This window comes from Argiope bruennichi, chromosome 6, assembly GCF_947563725.1.
Source record: "Argiope bruennichi chromosome 6, qqArgBrue1.1, whole genome shotgun sequence".
NCBI classification, from domain to species: domain Eukaryota; kingdom Metazoa; phylum Arthropoda; class Arachnida; order Araneae; family Araneidae; genus Argiope; species Argiope bruennichi.
In genome coordinates this window covers 34,797,395-34,818,112 of record NC_079156.1, presented here as the reverse complement: position 1 = coordinate 34,818,112, position 20,718 = coordinate 34,797,395, and the positions used below count along the sequence as shown (strand labels likewise).

The window sequence follows — 20,718 nt, the reverse complement described above, 5'->3', positions numbered from 1 at the left end:
ATTTTTCATTTTTTTCTGTATAATTAATCAAAAATAAATCACCATACCAAACATAGGGAGATCCAAAATTGAATATCCTGTAATTAATTACTTTAATTTTTTTATTATTTTACATGCTATCATCGTATTTTATAGACATGAAAGAATTTACTACATTTTATATTGCTGTATACGAACTCTGTGAATCACACGCAAATATACCTGACTTGTATTCTGCTTCAATTTTTTTCAACCGATCTGTTTCTGTAAACGTCTGATTCCAGGATTTCACAGAATCGAAATTTTTGACCGTCTTTCACAACTAGTTGAAAATTTAAGAGCATCAATTTAGAAAATTTTCTCATATCTTAATAGATAATAAAAGATTCTTTTCTTGTGTGCATATAAATTAAATAGATTAACTGCCGTAACGCGATATCTCTTACTAATTTTGCAAATCAAGAGAAAGCTGATTTGATTAATTAATACAAACTCTTAAGGATAGTCTCTAGGTTTTGATCTCTAATTTAAATAGAAGCGATTCTTTTGCAGTCACTAAAGATTAAGACCATAATGAAATCAAAACAAACCACCTAGAGCTTTAGCGTTTTCTTTCTCATGTTTAAATAAAATAATTAGATTTATTTACACATTACACATGCTTATATTAAAAACACAGTAATTTAAAATTTCAAAAATTGAGTTTCTTTATTATTTTAGGAATGTCTGAAACTATGTGATGAAATAATTACTTTAGCAGAAAATTGTTATAAAATTTCATAAATGTTACACCTTTATGATTGCTTAAAAACATTAAACAAATATTTGCATACTGGGAAATCAGTAAAACTTCAGAAGTGAAGTTGGTTAAAATTTTCAAGGACTTAAAAGTTATGCACCAAATAAGTTTCAAAATTATCTTGAATGATATCAAGTTTTTATAAAGATGCTCAAATATTTGCTCTTAAGTTAATTTAGAGAAGCTTTCCAAATTACTTAAATTTAAAGCTGTGTTAATTTCAAAGGTAATAAAAATTTTCCTTTTCTTTATCAAAATTTATATTTTAGTGCACAAATTCTGAAACATTTATTTTTTTCAAACAATGAAGTGTGAGCAATATTATATGTTTTAAACAATTAGTTCGCTGTTAATACAAATTCTTTTTGAAGCAATAATTAATATAAAATTTCTTTTTACAGTATAATTAAACTATCGCTAAACTATATGTATTTTTTTTTGTTCATTAGAAATCAAATATTCTATCTTGAATCTCATTAGCTGTCATCATTAAATCTACTTAACTGATGACTATTAAGCAAATGTATGCTGTGGTGTCTTTTCAGAGTCCTCAAAAAATTCTCTGTTCCCCAAACGCATATAGCTGAGCGTGTCTAACGAATAAAATCATCTCGGGTATTCAATTACTGACACCAAATCAATAAAATTTTACAGTCATCTAGGCTTCTCGGACATCCGCCGTAGCTCCGTTGAACTGGCATTTGGAACCTTTCAGTATTGACAAACTATTTAACATGACAAATGTTTCAAATACCATAAACTGCAGGTCGTAGTATAATTATAAAAATGTATTTCGATTTTATGCCATTAAATTATTTGGGATGTGCTGAAACACTATGCGCGGTCTCTTATTACATTTTATAAGGCTTGTCCAACCGAGTTAATGTCGAAGCATTGTTATCCAAAACCTGTAACAATTTCCTTCGTGATGAATCTTAAAAGTTACTAAAAAAGCTTCTAGTTGACAAGAAATGGGGAAAAATTATAAATTTATTAAAAAGATACTAAATTATCTTTATAATTATAATCATATGTTTTATATAAAATGACTAAAATGAATATATTCGCATCACTTATACTCTGTTTTTAAAGTATCTTTAAAAAATTATTAATAGATGCTGAATTATTTTTTTTATTTAAAAATTAATTTTGAACCAGGCATACAGTTTAGAATGAATACACTTCAGAATTTTCTGGTATCTTTAACTGACAAAATGATTTTTTTCATTATAGATTGGCTGCAGACTGCTTTACATTCTTACGAAATATTCAAGAATGTGTACCTACATGTGGATGTTTTGTGAGGGCTTTTATCTGCATAAGCTTATAGCAGCAGCATTTGCAGAGCAGAAGTCTTTGTACATGTTTTATTTTATTGGATGGAGTAAGTATACTTATATAATATTTTTTTCTAGTCAATGATGATATGTTATTGAGTAGCTATGCATGTCAAAGCAAATAAAATTGTTACATTTATTTATACATTTAACTGCAGTTATAATTGGCTGCATTTATAGTGTTAAATAATAATTCACGAGAGTTTTTTTTGTAATGTTTCATTCCTAAGAAATAGCGATTCTCAAACTTTTTAGCTTCCTAAAGTGATATTTTGAGACCGATTAACTAGATATTCAAATTAAAAATTACAGACGTGTTTATATATATATAAATGTAAAAAATGCACACAAAAAAGTTGGGGATATGCTTTCATAAATAACAAAACCTCTTCAATACTACACAATAACTGAGACCAAAATGACGCTTGTCAATATCAATTAAATTATTCATTCAAAAATGCTCAAAAGTGCAGTTCTCACGAAGTAGATCAAAACACAGGATCCAGGCGGACGTTATAGATTTGTTAGACAGGATTCCAGGCGGATCTACAATATTTGTTTATATGTTTATCCATGCCATACAGATGTTCACAATGTAATTTATCATTTTTTTCAGTTAGTAATCTTATTTCCCTGTTAGTTCAACCCATAGTCATCATTTGTTTAAGTTTTGTCCACTCCATTTAGTTATTATTTCACCAAAAATTGAATACTGTCATGTAGGGTTTAACACCGATGGGATTCTCTCTGGAGATCCCTGAATGGTTTATTGTCTATTTTCTTTCTTTTAACATTTTTTCCTTTATTTTTTTCTTCCTTTCATCTTATTCTCATTCAGCTGGTTAGATAACTTAGTGATATAGACATCGAGGTACAGGATAGCGTTATGTTATGTATTTTAAACTAGCCGTTTCCAACCTATGGACTGAGGTTAGCGTAGGCATGGACAGGGGAGCAGCCTTCTCAATTGTGTTTCAAAAATCGAACTTGGTAACCAATGGATGAGAAATTCTTTTGAAAATTGCATTAAAGAAGTGAATAAAATGAAGAAAACCCTATTGCCAGACTATAAAATCATAACTTAGAACATCATCTATAATCTCGTCCTGAATAAATAAATGTCCCACAGCAGTTTTTCCAGTAATTGCCAAATTTACGTTCAGACATTTTAAGAGATACATATTACATTAATATTTTTGTGGGGAACAAACAAGGTGAGTTATCTGCACAACGTCCCATTGAATCATTTACAATTTTATTTTGTAACTAAACATCAAACTTTTGAATTTCCTTATGTTGGGATATTCTTGGGATATCACAATACCAGTAAATATATGCGCTTTAGTAATCGCAAGTTTCTTTATATAATATTATTTGGGAATCGCTAGTCAATAAAACACAAATTTCTAAAATAGAATAACACATAAAAGGACTATTAAAACCAAATCTTCTCTTGAGATTGATGCTTGTATAAAATTGGGATGCAATTGTACATCGTAGGTTTTTACTTTTTAAAATATGGAATAAAGATTAAAAATTAAAGTGCCATGGAATAACTTCATCAAACAGTCAGATAATTAAAAAAAATTGAAAACGTTCTTGATTTGTTACTGAAAATAATCTTTCCCAATGTATAACAAAAGTTTTTTTTTTCTAATGAGGAGTTAGTGTTCGACTGAAATGAATGTTAATAAAATTACAAGGTTTAATGTGTGGTTAGTATAGAGATATAAAAATTTCGAACTTTTTGTTAACAGTATATATTTTATTACAGTTTATATTTTACTAATATTATGAGTGAAGTTTCAAAATTAATTATTATTATTACCAAATTATTTTTAGTTTGATCTTGACGAATTTTAATCCTGTATAAATGTATAGTATTTTTCTCAAAACTCAAATTCGAAATTGATACTTGACAGTGTTTTGATTTAATATTCAGAAATTCCAATATAACTTTAAATAATTTAAAGTTTCAATAAGTACAAAAATACGTTAATTTAGAAAATAACTCAAAACGACGATTCCAAACTCAGAAAAGTTGAGCTATTGTTAATACAATGTTAGCGAGTAGGTCATTCGAATAAAAAATTAACACTCGCAAAAAACAATCAATTGTAAATTGATCAGCAACTGCTCTAGCTTGCAATATCTTTTTACACTGTTAAGAAAATCTGCAGATCATTTGAAGGAGGTCTTTCATTTGCGCACTAAAATAAATTAAAATTTAATAAATGCATATATATTTATAATATGCAGCTCAGTGCAACGGTATCAGAATTTTGAGATTTGTATATCTAAATATTTCGTAAGGATGAAATATTTGTATAACTAAATATTTTTTCATTTAAGCTTGGCAAGTTTGTCTTTAAATAGGTACTAACTTTTATAACCGTAATAAGCATTTATGCATAAGTAATTGTTGAGTAATGATTGTTTAAAATGAAAATAAAATTAAGAGAGCTAGTAGATAATTAGCATTTCAAATTCTATTTTCCTCCGTTTAATTTTATTCCTTTTTTTTACTTCAATAAATCGATTTTGAAATATCCAAATCTACTGCCACATAATGTGTTCCAAAATCCAAATTTTAGCATTTTCCTTAAAGCAATTTATTTTGTATGTAATTAATAATATATATATATATTATCTCATTTCTTTGCATTCAGTGGTTACAAATTGATCTATTTATAAATTTCAAAAATCAACAATGAAGTATATGTTTAAAACATGTCATTAAATTTTGTTATAGAAGATTATGTTCAATTAATGATGAAATTCAACGCAAGAACAGGAGACATTTATTGAAATTCTGTCATTTTTTATAAATATCTTTCTCCAACGTTTCTCTTTAGATTCAGGATAAAGAGAGATAATTAATTGTAACCTGAGGTCATATAAAAAATAAATATCCACTTTCTTGGAACTTATATTATCTAAGAGGAAAGATGAAATGTATTATTACACGCCTACGACTATCGACAAAGAGAAATATAGACAGGGGAGAATAGATTATGGTGAAATAAATGGAACTCCCATGAAAATTCGAAGGCAAAATTTTCTTTTCTATTTAAATATAAAGTTTGCGCAGTTTCACTGTTCTTGTCTTGTTGAGAAATAATTAAAAAGTAAGCACTGTACTTCAAAATATTCATACTAGAATAATGTAATATAACCAGGGGGGATTGCTGTCTCCCCAAAACTTTCTCGCAAGCTCTATAATAAAGCTGTTATCTCAGAGAACATCTTGCCGGGCACTGGCGTTCAATAATAATGAAATACTATCTTTTGGCGTGAATTTCGCATTTTTACTGAATCTATCGTGTCATCCTTGGCAAATTCCTTGGCGATTAATAGTATACGATACCGGGTAATAGTATACGAAAATTGAATTTCTATGTTAAACAATGTTTCTCTACAGATTGAAACGAAAATTTTACTGAGAGCTACAGTTGTAGTTACAAAATCACAAACCGAATTTCATATATTTAAATCATTGCGTTTTTGAAGTATCGCTTTTCTGTTTTTGAAGTACAGACCGACAGACAGTCAATCAGTTGTTGGATATGGCTCAAAATTTGATAAATGTCTACGTTATAGATGTTAAATCTGTGTGCCGAATTTAATCCATCTATCTTTCTTCGTTTTGCAGTCATTGTGTTAGTTTAAATTCGAACAACCGGAAGAACAGACTTCCTCGGTTTTTGCTCATCATTTGATAGAAATATACAAATCTGATATTAAGTTTACATACCAAAATTCATCCGTCTAGAGAAAAATGTTTTTGGGTTATCTTTATCACAGACAGACAGATGGACATTTTTCAGAAATGTGTTTTACGAAGGGAAGTCTAAATCGTAGAGACTTGTCAAAATCTCGAATTCGTATTTTTTAACGATTGCTATACTTCGGATTCGAGAAAGTAAAGAATGTTTCAAAATGTAATGTTTTTCGGTTATTTTTGTAACTATACCGAATGGACTAAACTTTTAGGGCAACTATTTGGATACGCACCAGTTAAATAGTAAATATAATAATAACGGTTTTCTTGAGGGAAGAAAATAAAAACTCTCAAGTAAAAATAAATTCTTTTTTTTTTATATACAGAATGTACGAGTAAATTTATTTTATATGACTTGTTTTTTCTTTGGTATTGCGTCTCAAATTGGCAATCCTTCGAACTTAAATCAAAATTAGATTTAGCATCTAAATTATTGATGGTTTTGCCGGTTGTGTCGCATGTTGGTAGGAAAACAATTGATGATTGTTTTTTTCCATGGACATGCCCCGCTGATTTCGAATTCAGCGATTTTAAGCCGAAAGGGAACGTTTCTTGTTTTTAGTAGCGTCAACTAGGGCCAAGAGTACGATTTTGCTACTCACGCATCACATTCGCTTGCGCATTCCCTTTTTACAGGGGGTGGGGGCATTCACACATCTCACAGATGGAACCGATGAAGAACAATCATGCCCAAACCGGGACTCGAACCCAGGACGCCCAGATCACGGGGAACACGCGCTACCCCTATGCCAGGACGCCGGCACAATTGATGATTGAAAAATGCAAAGACTTGGATAAATGAAATTTGGTCGCATTTTTTAACATTTAAATTCTGGATTCTTATCGAATTTTGAAGTAAATTAGTCAATGGATTAATTATCCGTCGGCTTGTACTTTCGCATATATTTAAACGCTTTCGTTCTAAATTTCAACGATTTAAATAAATGAAATTTGGTATGCAAGTTCATTACTAAAATTTGTGCCAAAAACCATGAATTATATTTTAATTTCAGTAGGCCTAAAAAAACGACTAAAACGCAGTATTCGGCTTAAATTACTATTCTACTTAACTCAACAATATCAATCGCAGTATTTTCAAAACCTTTGCCCAAAGTTCGCAGTTTTATGGTTTGGGGAAATACTTTTATGTAAGCGAGAAAACTTGAAAAGCTACTTCTGCATATTTGACGTGTTTAGTGCTGTACTTTTATATTCTAAAGTCCACGCTTCCGATGTTGGTGTTTCACTGCACTCCAACTAATGGTGAAAAATCAACAAAGTGTTTTTAGTATTTTTGTAAATTTACACTATCTTTTAAAAAATAGTTTTCGTGATAAAAAAAAATTATCTGTTATAAATTTAATATTGTTTGAGACAAATCTAGCTGCATTAAAAAAATCCTACAAAAAACAAGAATTTTTCAAAAATTTATTGGATTTTCTTTTCTGTTTTACATGAATGTCTCCTAAATTAATGTGCATTAAATAAATTCCATAAAGCGAAATTTTAAAAGTGATATCGGTAATAATATCACCACTGATGGAAACATTCATTGCTGAAATTCGGAATATTTTTTTAATGGGAACTCTGTTTTTTTTTAAAAATTCGTTAGAAAGCCATTGAAGTTTAAAAACACACAGGGGTTCTTTTGAGAATGAATATGAATTCAGGCAGTATTGACTATTAAAGTAAATACACTGAATCTAGGACAACATGCATATGAAAGCATGAACTAATTCTTAATAGATGGTGTAAGCGTCATTGCATTTTCATCATAAAAATAATTCTATTGAATATGTCGAAAGGAATATCATTGAAAGAGCATAAAGTGGGGTGGTGAGATTATCAACAAAATTAATATGAAAAGCTAAGCTGTTAATTGTAAAAGGAAATACCTTCTCTTGCAACCATCAATTTTTATTTTAAATATAAATGTATTTTAAAAATTTGAAATGCTTCTTATTTAATAATAAATTATATTTATTCTTTCGTAGTTGCTTCAATATGTAATGTGTTTTTCTACCTCAGAACTTATTTTATTGTGTAACAAATTCATCAGCGTTGCAGAGTTCCTTATTATTTTTTGCTTAAAACAAAATCAAATTCAAGAGAGAAGTTAAAAACAATATTTTAAAAAGCATGGAAATAATAGTTCTTAAAATTCATTATAATTTCTTCTTGTATTACAATGCAAATTCAATTGCAATAACTCTCCCGGTGAGTTAATAAATTGTTAAATAAATATTGGATATTTAATGAAATTTATAAAGCAATACATTTTAGCCGCTTTTTTTCTTTTAAGTTAAACGAGCTGCGAAGTCCTTTAGAATATAAAAACAGCATAAAAAATACTTCATTTCGAGCAAAAAACATGATCTTTCAGTTTAAGTTTTATTGAGCAATCAGAGTTTTCTTAAATTATATATTCTTTTCTCGAATTAAATCCTAAAGTGTGAGATTATTCATAATTAACATTAATGTAGGAGTTTTTTTCTGATTGGAAATTCTCATGTTTAAAAAAAAAAGACTTTTATGAATTTTTATGTTAAGTAAAATTATTTTGGGTCATTACATTTTATGATATTCTCGGTGTATTCAAACAGGTGCCATTAAATAATCGTATGTTTTACTTAGTTTAAAGAACTTTTGCATTATTAATTTACTATTATTTTGCAATCTTATTATGCCATTTATGAAATTATAGTATGCAATATTTTATATTCCATTTCTATTACTTCATGAAGCATTTATATTTTTTTTTCAGTTTTTCCCATATTTCCCGTTGGAACCGTTGCTCTCTTGAGGTGGTACTTTGCTGACGAACAGTAAGTATTTTAATTCTTTAGTACAGCTTTTCCTATTTTTCTACTTAGCTAATGCATTCTATTATCGGGATATAATGTCGTTTGTATGTAATTGACAGTTAATCCAAGATATGATAATATTATAGATTTGCTTTAATTTTAGTTTGTGTGATTTAAAAAGTATAGGTGTAAGATAGTTGGACAAATCAACGGACTTTTTAACACTTCAGCACTTTTTTTCCGTTACATCAATAGCCATATTCTCAGAGTATATCAGCAATTCTCTGTTCAATGGCGGTTCGTAATTTCAGAAACTAGAAATTTGTAAAAATATTTCTAAAAAAAATTGAAATATTTTTTCCGTTATATCGATAGCCATATTCTCAAAGTACACTGGCAATGTTCTGTTCAATGGCGGTTCGTCATTTCAGAAACTAGAAATCTGTAAAAATATTTCTAGAATTTTTGCAATAGAGAAACTTTATTTCTAAACAATCGAACAGGTGTAATTATGGTTATTTATACTCAACAAATTATCGACATCTTTTTATTTTTACCGCTTTTTTAGAAAATAAAATGTTTGCTAATAATTTGCTTCCCTGTGGACATCACTAAAGCGAACCCCCAAAAAATTACGATTCAGAAAAATACAATGGGAAAAAAATCGAAATTAGTTTCGGTGGAAAAAAAGGGTGCCCCAGTCTGCGTGCCTTCAAAGTGAGGAAATTCCTAAACTTGGCGCCGCAGAGCTGAAAGGGTAATATGGCTTTACATCTTCTGACTTGCCACTTAATTGGGCCAATCGAATAGTATTTTTATATGGAAAAAATTAACCTGCAATTTTATTGGTTTATGTTACTGAGTTTGCTATCCAAAACAGACTTTTTAAATTTACACCCGGATATGTTATCCGATGGCGAATTAGAGGAAGTGAGTGATGAAAGTTGAAACACCTGTCTTCGGCGTGAAAATAAAAAATAGCTATTAATTTGAGAGAAAATAATTAAATTAGGGGTAGTTCCACCGAATCTTTCTCGCATACTACTTAATAAAAGTGATAGCCCCCTTCTCCACTAGCTCAAAATATTGTGGATCAGGACCGTAAACGCCTTGAGTGCTCAGAAATGTATTTTCATAGATCCGTACATGAGAGTATTATGCTTCGTAGTATAGTAAAGAAAGGCAGTTCTTTTGTGTTATTCATCGCATGCCATTGGTGAACGATAGTCATGAAATGGCTCGTCAAATGCTAGTTTAGTTAATGCACAAGAATGTACTTTGGACTTTTTCTCTATGGATTGATGCTAAAATTAGACACAGAACTACAATTGTAGTCATATGATCACTTAAAATTTAATTTATTTAAATTACTGAGATTTTGAATTATTACATATAAAAACATGTAATTTTAGACCGACCGACGGTCTTTGAGGGATTTGCCTCTAAATTTGACCCAGATCTTGAATTTTGAAGCTAAATTTATTATCTAAATTTAATTCATCTAGCTTTTTTTGTAGTTATCTTGTTAACAAAAAAACGAACTGTTCTTTTGTACTTATCTTGTATTCGGACAGACGTATTTCTACTCGATAGTTTTCGTTCAAAAATTTGTTGAAAATCTTCAAATTTGGTGCAAGTCTCATATACTACATTTCATCTGTTTAGCTCAGAGCGATTTTGAATTACCTCGTTCTAAGATAAATGGACAATGAGGTGGAACGAAAAAATCAATTTTTAATTTGTAATAGCGCGGAAAAGTAGCCGCATTTTGGTGTAGATAAAATAAATTATAAATACGAAAAATATTGGTGTAGGTCTTGAGGTGCCGCTAAAACGGTAAACTTTCATAAAATTGAAATTTTTGCTTCATTTTAACGTTTTTTACGAAACAATCAGCTTTTTAATTTGTAATAACGCGGAAAAGTTGAATTTTAGTATAGATAAGAAAAATAAAAATTATAAAAATATTAGAGTACATCTTGAGGTGCTGCAAGGGCATTAAAGTTTCATAAAAACACACTTTTCGCAACTTTTAAGGATTTTTGCGAGCCTTGATTAGGAAATAAAAAACTTTAAATAGGCGTTGTATTATGAATAAAAGTATAAAAACAGTTTTACTATTGCTCTGACATGGTACTGAGTCGTCCCCGGAGCTGTTGTTATTGAGATAAGGTAACGATTTGTCTGCGTCCGGTGAAAGGACAGAGCTGGTTTTAAATCAGTAGCTTTGCTGAGACAGTTGAGTTGGCGTCTCCGCTCTGTCTATTATGTAACTGATTAACGTAACTGATCTATTAGTTTGTGCGATTTTGTGCTTTGCTGTGAGTAAAAAATACTCAATCTAAATTAGTGAAGACAAGACAAATATCGGAGTGTTCTATTTTTGGGAAATTGAGTGATTTGTTTGAAGTTGAACTCACTATTTACAAATCTAGTACTACTGTTATACTAGACATAACTTATTAATTGCTTCAGAGAGGGATCCTTCTATAAGCGAAATATGTGACACTTTAGTTCCGATAATAGAACAAATATGGTCACGAGCTTATATTCCCGTTGCTTCTAGCAAAACAATTTCAAAAATGATAAAAGCTTATCATGCTAAATACAAGAATTTATTAAAGTCTGAAAGCAGAAAATCCTCAGATAAGTCTGGATCCAAAATCATAGAATTTAGAGAATTATCTAGACGTTTATCTGATATTGCTGACTTGTATAAAAGAAAAAAAAGTGCCAATAATGGAATAAAAGGTTCTAAACGATCCACGCTCTACAGGAAAACGGTTATAGGTAATATTAATATTACTTCCAAGGCGCTTTGAGGAAGAAAAAAAAAGGAATAGAAAGTAAAAAACTACCGAGAATAGCTACATTTAATCAAGAACGGACAAAAAATATTTATTTCATCAGAAACGATTAATGGCGAGAATGACAACGCTGAAGAACAACAGTTTTCTTTTCAAAAACAGGCAAACCAACAAGATACATCAAATAGACAAGAAGAGATGAAACTACCAGGTGCTTGTGATGTTGAGTTAAACGCTTCATGTACTTATGGTTCCAAATATCTTTTTAATCTGATCTCATTTTCTATCTCTCTTTGACAATCTCAAGAGTGGTATAGACCAGGTAATTCAAAGGACTTTGCTGCTTCAGAAAGTATCTTTTTGTCCAAGCTAAGTAATGAAAATAAAATTAAAGAGAACTTGATTTACGACAGGTTTTAAAAGCAAGTACAGTAAGACAGATTCCAGAAGTTTAAACTTGATTCAAAGGATTATATTTCATGATTTGAAAATGACGTAACTACCCCCCCCCCTCTTGCTAAAATATGTTTCCAGTGACTTTCTCAAAGACTTTACAGAGAATGCATCTGAAACTAACCCAAATAGTATAGGGAACATGGTTATCGACTTTCCCGGCTTCCTTGTCACATGCAATCAGTGGAAAGAGCTGTGAAACGGGTGGCCGGATCGACTCAAAATGTCTGTGGTTCAATCGCAAGAAAAGGATACATAAGAGGCAAAAATTGACTCACGTGTGAATATGCCAAAATTTTATTAAAAAAAACAGTTTAATGTGGTAATGAAGTAGAAACAAATACTTTGCAGCTGTGACATGTTTAATATTAAAAGGATACAGAAGTAAGAAACGCAAAATTTGACAATTTTTTTCATAATTGTACTTTGTAATTAATATGTTTTTCCTATTGTAATGCTTATATATGTATTTAAAATAATCTTTTGTTACAATATATAAACAAAAAAATTCATAAAAATATTTTATTAATGCTTATAATTTTCCAATTTTTTTACAAACTTTAAGCTCTTTGAGATACCTTGAGATATTGGCGTATTGCGGCCCGAATTTTTAAAAAATTCGTTTTGAACCTAAAAGCTAACTTTTCTCCACTATTACCAAACTAAAACAGAAGACATTTTTAAAGGCCCTTTTTAAAAATTTCCCTTTTTTTCAATGTTTTTTACAAATTTCAGGTTCTTTTGCTTTTCAAATTGCTTTTGAACCTAAAAGGCAGCTTTTCCATAATATTACTAAACTAAAATCTAAAAAAGAAAACCGTCAATTTCGTTCCCTCCTAATGGATAGTCATAAATTGACAAAAAGAAAATCTTTCTCCCTTTTATGGACGTCTAAAGGTGAAGATTTGTCAAAATCCTGAGTTCGAGTTTCTTGACGGTTACAATAACATCTCTTTATAACGATAATAATTAACGATTTTTATTATTCGATTTAAATACGTAATACATAGATAGAAAGAAACAAATTTTAAAAATTCCTGATTGATATCTGCATTTTGTTTTTTAAATCGATTTTGTTGGGAAAAAATAGCTTTTTCAAACATTTTCTATAAATGCATTTCTATCAATTAGATTTCGGTTTGAAATAATTAATATCCAAAAAAAAAATCAGGCTCTATAATTTCAATTACTATCATAATGGTGTATCTGTTAATAAAAATTCTCAAAATTCAACCTTTTTTCACAATTATTAAGCCTAACCACGTTTCCGGATAATCTGAGTGCCTTGAATACTGTTATATAATATTTTTTTCAGAGCCAGTGAATATAAGGCAACTTTTTTTTTTCAAATTTAATTATAACTACGTTTTTTTCAGTTGAAAATCGATCATTACGATACCATTTGAAATCTTAAAACATCATTTTTGAAACTGCTCATTTTTTTTCGGTCATCGAATTCTTACTGATGACAAAAAGGACTTATATGCATTTTTCAATGACCCTGTATGTTTTGGGCAAAAAATATTTTTTTTTTCAAAAATAAGCCGAACGTTTGCCGGTTATTTACTTCTATGAAACGTACATTTAAATAGAATTCCCAAATTTTTCCGCTGAAATTACAAGAAAAATTAAATTTTTCGATGTTTTAATTATTTTAAAAGTTTGATCTTGACTTAATTAAGCTATCATATACTCGGTAATTTATATAATAGGGTTAATATAATATTTATAAATTTTAATTTAAATGTTTTTCGCAATTCAATATTTTCTTTCTATAGGCATATAACCAATCTTTCAACTTCCACCCCCCTCCCTCCCTTTCACCCCTTATCCAGTAGCTTATTCAGGTGCGAACTTAGAGACCTGCGTTAGATGGCCAGTTCAATAACTTAAAGCAATTAAATTATTTCTATTTTTTCCATACTTTGAAGCCTTTCATATCAATTCTACTGGATTAATATGTGAAGTGGGATAAGTAAGATGGTTTCTGATATCTATTCTATACATCCTCTATATGTTGATTCATTTTCTTCCTTCATTATTTTTTTCATTTTCATTGAACTTCGAATTGCTAGTGAAAAGAAATAAGCTTGTAAAAGAAAATGCAAGTCTCCTATGCAATTCCAAGGGGTTGTAGTTCTGTGACATTAATTAACAAGCTGCTGTTTCATTAGAAGCGCAAATAGATTAAAGGAGAACAAAATTTATCCAACCGCAACGGCATTAACCTATAATAAAAGTTTTGCTGAACAGCTAACATTCTTTGTTATGATGGCTTTATAACTAACCTCATTTATAGATCACTTTGGTTGTCATCAAATTAGTTGTAAAATGTTTTTTTTTCTCCATAAAACGCGCTTAAATTATTTACATATATGTAATTATAACTTGAAAGTAAAGTAATTTGTTTACTTTTTAACTCATCGTTTTTTAATCGCTAAACAACAAAGATATATCACCAAAATGGTTGCATTATGTATGATGAAGCTTGGGGATCCCGATGCAGACTGAAATTGGTGAATAAATCCTGGGGTCATAAATATAAGTAAATACCCAAATAAATTTTTAAAATATATATCCAGTGAATAAAAATGTTTCTTCCAAATAAGTGGGCACTATAATACCACAGTAGTTTCTTTAAAATCACTTAAATTTATTGCGCTTAAAAATACTGATATACACGCATAAAAGATAATTTGCATTTACTTTTAATTATTAAAAAATGTTTTTATTAGGGGACAAAGGCACATGCCCACTTTTCGGTATCATAACTCTGAATTATTTATAATTAACCCTTTATCACTACAAATGGCGCTATTTTTAGTGCACTTGCGCGTTTGAAACAACGCACCATTATACTATCACATTTGAAAAAATAACATTTCTGTGCTTATTTCCTATCCTTTTTTTTGATATTATTTAAATGCATGTGTACCAAAATGTGATGGCTTGAAGAAAAAGTTAAATAAAATTAAGGAGTTGAAAAATGTATTGGCAAAATCTAAAAAGGACCCACTTTAGAAAAATCAAGAAAACTGCTCGCGCTTTATTTCTTTAGATTGTATTATTATTACTATTCTATTTTTAATGCAGGAGTGAGGATTTTTCTTTTCATTTTATTTCGTTTTTTAAAAACCGAATTTTATAAAATTCCAGCGATAGCACTATTGCCTATTACCACAAAATATTAAATGATATCTCCACGGTATTGTTCGACATTCTAAATATCGATCAACGTTATGTAGATATTATAACGCTATTGTTGGTGATTTTGTGTAAGTAAGACATGCTTATAAAACAAAGGTATAAAAGATTCACTTAAGTACAAGCATTTAATTAGTGAGTTTAAAAGAATGGGGTTAGTGGAATTCCATGTTAACAAATGTATAATAAATTCCTCAAAACATGTATTTTACATAAACATTCGTAGCTTATTTCAAACCTCTTTTACAATAATTTTGAATAAACATGCTTCAACTATCCCTTTCAAATTTATTTCTCTTGTCACGTGCCTTATTAAAAATATTTTCCAATATTGTTATTCAATAATTTAATAAACTCGAAATATCTGTAAGAAAAATGAAACCTCCATGTGAATCTTAAAATTAGCTAATTCTGTTCGTGGTTAAAATATTCATTTTTCTGACATCCTGACAATGAAGCTGATGAAATTACTCTACAAATTACAGCGAACTGCACTGCTAATTATTTTGGGAAAACTAGTTACTTTGTTGAAAGGCAGAAAGAATCTTCCCAGATCGATTATACATTATATGTACTTCAGAAAACGTAATAAATTATGCATAAGCAAAAGAAACTATATATGCTTGACTCTTGAAGTGAAATAATGTATTCAGTAACCATTGTTCAATTTTTTGATTTATTTACTAATGGTTATTCGTATTATTAAACATTTTTAACTTTTTACTTAAACGCTTTCACTCTAAAAGTACTTCATTTATCTTTTATTCAACTAAAAGACATGTTTTACATTCTTAAACCTAATTTGAGTAAAATGTATTTTTGAAAGGTGAAAAGAATTATATGCCGATAATGTACAAAATTAATGAGAAGGCAATAGTTTTCGGAATACTGTTGAAAATATTATTGTTTTAAAATTTTGAAAAAATATGCGACTAAATATGTTCCATATTTGAGACTAAATATGTTAATTCCCTAAAATATTTTTTTTCCAATATGAAAATTTCTTATCTCTTGTTTAAATTTTTCCTAGTAAATTAAAAGGTGTATAAATTCTCATGAAAAGATGAGTTCAATTGCCTCAGAAACAACTATATTTTGAAATAAAAAGTTATAAATTACACAGACATGTATAATACGCGATATGACACTTTTTTCTAATTATCTATAAAATATTGATTAACATGCATAGGTTTTATAAGATTATCAATTTAAAAAGCTGATTGTTTTCTCTTATTTTATTGAAATAAACGCATTACCTTATGAGAAAAATAAATGAAACGTTAGTAATTTAATAGAATTGGAACTAAGATTAACTAATACTTCATGCAGAATAAGCCTTTCGCTTAAACATAAAATATTTTTAGTTATAATAGAACATCAATACATGTGTTTAAATAACTAAATATCAATGTTTGCTGAACTATTTTTTCGAAAATAAAAATATCAATTGTTTTTTTTTTTTTCTTTTTTTCAGAAAACGAATCGAGAAATCATCCTACACACTTTAAACCCTTGACGCTATCCTAAACACTTTAAATCCTACCTACTACTAAAATCCTAAACATTTTACTCTATGCCAGTAACTTAAAATAATGAACGAACACTACTATAAAATTAAATTAGCACATAAATATTGTTTTAAAATCGAGACTAAAATTAGTCCAGGTTTTGTGAAAATAGCGGATCGGACTAATTTTTGAAACTTACCTCATTCAACTTTATATTTCCACTACAACTGATCTCGAATATAACTAAAATTATCAAAACATCTTTTTTTGCCAAAGTAAAATCTGATTTTTTTTAATGCATGGTAATTGTTTTAAAGCATGTTGGAGATCTTATATTAAATACATTAGCATGGCAATTTTATTTATATAGATTTATTGCAACAGAAATCGAAGTTCTTAGAGAATATTCACGTAGAAAAAATAGATATGATTTTTATTTTTAAAACAATAATAGTTTTCATCAAGATGATAATATTTTTCGGTGATATATACTAACAATAATATTTCAATTCACGATTAAAATATCTGGCTTTTTCATTTAGAAAGTAGCTTTTTCTTGTGTATTAAGACTTTTTTTTCGTTAAAAACATAAGAAATAAATGAAAGAACAAAAATTTTCTTTATCTAGGCTTATAAGATATCCATCAACTCTAACTAAAAAAAGAAGGAATGACAATATATATCTTAATGAAAGTTGTAAATTCACACATAATCGTAAAAAAGATTTAGTGACTTAAGGCCTGGAAGTGAGTCACCGCATTTTCAGATATATTCACCGATTCCTTGTAATCCCTATTCTAACACACGAAACCACTGGATTAGACTGCGATGCTACCACTGTAATAAGCTTTAGATTATCATTTCAGGGAATAATGCATGACTATATTCTTGTTTCATTTCAGAAAAATTATTACTAAGGTCATTTAAACTTCTGAAATATCTTTTTGTTTTGTTATTACTATTAATGAATGGCGACTCTAGATTTTGCAGAAAATATAGTTATACATTCTTCAGCTCCTACATTTTTATAAAATATTTCCATTTGATTTTTATATACAAATTGTATTTTTGGTAACTTGTAATTTTATTCATAATTGTTTTTGACAAGTAAAAAAGGTGATTGTAATTTGGTAGCTTAACAAGAGGACCTAAATTTTATGTTGCTTCTGTGATTTATTTAGATATTTAACTAGTTAATGATGGTAACACTAAAATGCTATACTTTGCAATATTATATTACCTTGATTGTCAATATAGCTCTCAACAGAATTTCTTTTTTCATTATAATACATGACAACATTCCTAAAAAAATTTTAGAAACAATAATGGATTATCGTAAATTATATTTTCAGAAAAAATATTATATCATATTTGTTTAAGATTATGAATAAATTAAGTTGCGAGTTTCCTAAAAATGGTTTCCCAATGTTTTCTTTCCAAATAAAAATAGATAGAATTTATTTTGTAGTCGTTTATGTAATGGCATTTATGTTGTACCCGAAAAGCATGCAAGAAAACTCTGATTCTAAAAACAGCTTTCAAAAAGTGTCTTTCATAAATATTCAACACTGTACTAATTCTTTTTCATTTCTTTAAACATCCAACTTCTATGTATGCATACATAGACTCTAAAATCCAAATGATGTAGACAAAGGAGTGGAACGCTATCTTTTTTCAAAGCAGTGGAAAATAAAATTTGAATAACAGACGCATTAGTATATTTTCCATTGTTCTTATGTTAAAGTTATGGTTAATATTCTAAATGAATTCTTAGCAGAGAAGGCAATTGTAAGAAAATATGATCTCACAATTTTGAAAATCTATTTCTCAAAAGCATTTTATTCACTATGAAAAACGTTATGGTTTGGCATTATATGCAATATTATAACAATGTGAGTTGATAAAAAATCCCTTTATATTATCATACAGCGGTTCCAAATCTGTTTGGTTGAGCTAAAAATATTTCGTGACCTACTCTCTAAAATATATAGTATCTGCTCTTGTCTTTGCTCAATAGGTACTTTCTAAAAATCTTTAGAGAGAGACCTATAGTTCCAGTTGGAAAAAAAATGCCTTAAATGTCGGAAAGAATTATATTTTATATTGTTTGAGTCAAATATATGCATTTTTGAAATGTTCGGTTTTTAACTTTTAATACTACAGGGTATCACAACGTATACAGCGTCTAATATTTACAGATTAGGATACAAAATGTCATGGCGAGTATTTTGATGTATAACATGTGTGATCCTCGAATATAACGTCATAGTCTAATTACATGTTAATTAAGAGTAGGAATAATTCGAAAAAGTAACACAATGTTATATAATTTCAATGTGAAAACGATCTCTTAAAATCCCACTCGAGACCTCAAATTTATCTGTAAAATTTGTCTGATATAGTGGTTTTAAGCATTTCATAACTCGATGAATTTCAGTCGTAGAAGAATGGGATTTCTTTTGTTTTAAAATGTTGCAATGTCAAGAATATTTTACTATTATTTTTTATGATTGATAAAATTGTGGGGACTGCGAAAAAATTAAAATTTTGTAACTTTTTGAGCAATTAATTTAATTGATTTAAACAACGTTAAATATAATTATTTTCATCCTTTAAATGATTTTTACTAACTGGTATTATATGTATGTTTCTGTTTAGAAATTAGCTATTGGACAACCATGAATATAATTGACTATTTTTGTTTTCTTTCAACAGGTGTTGGGCTGTTCCAGTGAAACCATACGAATGGGTGGCCAATAGTTTGAATCTCCTGAGTCTCTTTGTAAGATATTATTTTTCATTATTTTGTTACATTTTCTTCTTAACCCGTTCATGATTAACGTATACGTGATCATGCGATTCTTCCTTCATGGCTTATGGCACCGTATATGAGACGAGCCTTTACCACTCCAGGAGCCCATGATCTCGTATATGCGATTTCAATTTGAGAAGTTTCATTTATTTAAATGGCACTATATGGCGGTTAAAGTCCGTTATAGTTTTGAAGTATATCTCACAGAGTGTTTATCTTCAATATACGCTTTCGATTTTGCCTTTGGCGAGAGTAATCCATGTTTGTACATGATGACTGCAACGAGTAATTCAAAAATATGATTTATCCACAAGATTTAAAGAAGTGTATGATACTTTTTTCACGTAAAATAAAGAGAAAAATTAAAGTTAGTAGTTATCAAAGACCGAATGTGACTTCCAGTCCCTTTTGGGATGGCATGGGTAAAACTACTGTTACGAGCAAAAAATTCGACGACGTTAAATTGACGTTGAACACGGCGACGGGTTCGTGTGTGGTGCAAAAAAGTGATCAGGTCTTAATAACAAATAATGCCGTTTATTAACGCAAAGCCACGAATATACAGACAACAAAACACAGCCGAGACATACATAAGCAATACACAGCAGACATGGTTGTCGTAGTATACAACCACAACACACAAAAGTGGCCAGATAGAACTCAGTATGAGAAGGATTGAATCTATAGCTATTCACTAAGATGTTTCCAAACGCCTATTATTCTCTACTGTCTTTTTGCTTTAGCTGCACCCAATTGCCGACTCATTACTATACTATTAGCTACTCACAGTGACTTGATGATTATTGATGATTCAATACTTGTCTCCCAAACTCGTCCCACGGTACCGATTCTGAATCTACTAGTTACACGAGCTTCACTCAACGCGTGTGCTGCTCTGGACTGATCTAACTAATTCGTTGTTGACTCAATATATGACTGTCTTCGGCTTGGATTGCCGGCCTGTTATAGTTTCCCCAGCAGAGCAGAGGAGGTTCTAAAACAATTAAGCATAACTCGACTCTTTTTGGTCCTATCGCAAAAAATTCGTAAAGATTCTAGTATAATTCATTTTTTCTCTAAATTCGTCGCCAAATGGTCGCCAATTTTCTTGCCAAGCCCGGGGGTCGGTGATTCGGTACCCGATCAGCATTCAAGCTGATCGTAAAATGACCCTTCCTAGATGGAACTAACCGTGATGAGAAGCAACATTACAGATTCGTAACACTATAGAGAT

At 29.4% G+C, this 20,718-nt stretch overlaps 1 protein-coding gene across 3 annotated transcripts in view; it reads left to right on the top strand.

The window, feature by feature from the left end:
- Positions 1 to 20,718, top strand: part of LOC129972865 (calcitonin gene-related peptide type 1 receptor-like) — a 275,995-nt gene that overhangs the window by 191,448 nt on the left and 63,829 nt on the right. For all 3 annotated transcript variants that reach the window (XM_056087165.1, XM_056087164.1, XM_056087166.1), the window contains exons 8-10: positions 2,012 to 2,162; positions 8,661 to 8,721; positions 19,388 to 19,454. In XM_056087165.1, coding sequence (XP_055943140.1) covers positions 2,012 to 2,162; positions 8,661 to 8,721; positions 19,388 to 19,454 — 279 coding nt within the window. The remainder of the gene's footprint in view (positions 1 to 2,011; positions 2,163 to 8,660; positions 8,722 to 19,387; positions 19,455 to 20,718) is intronic.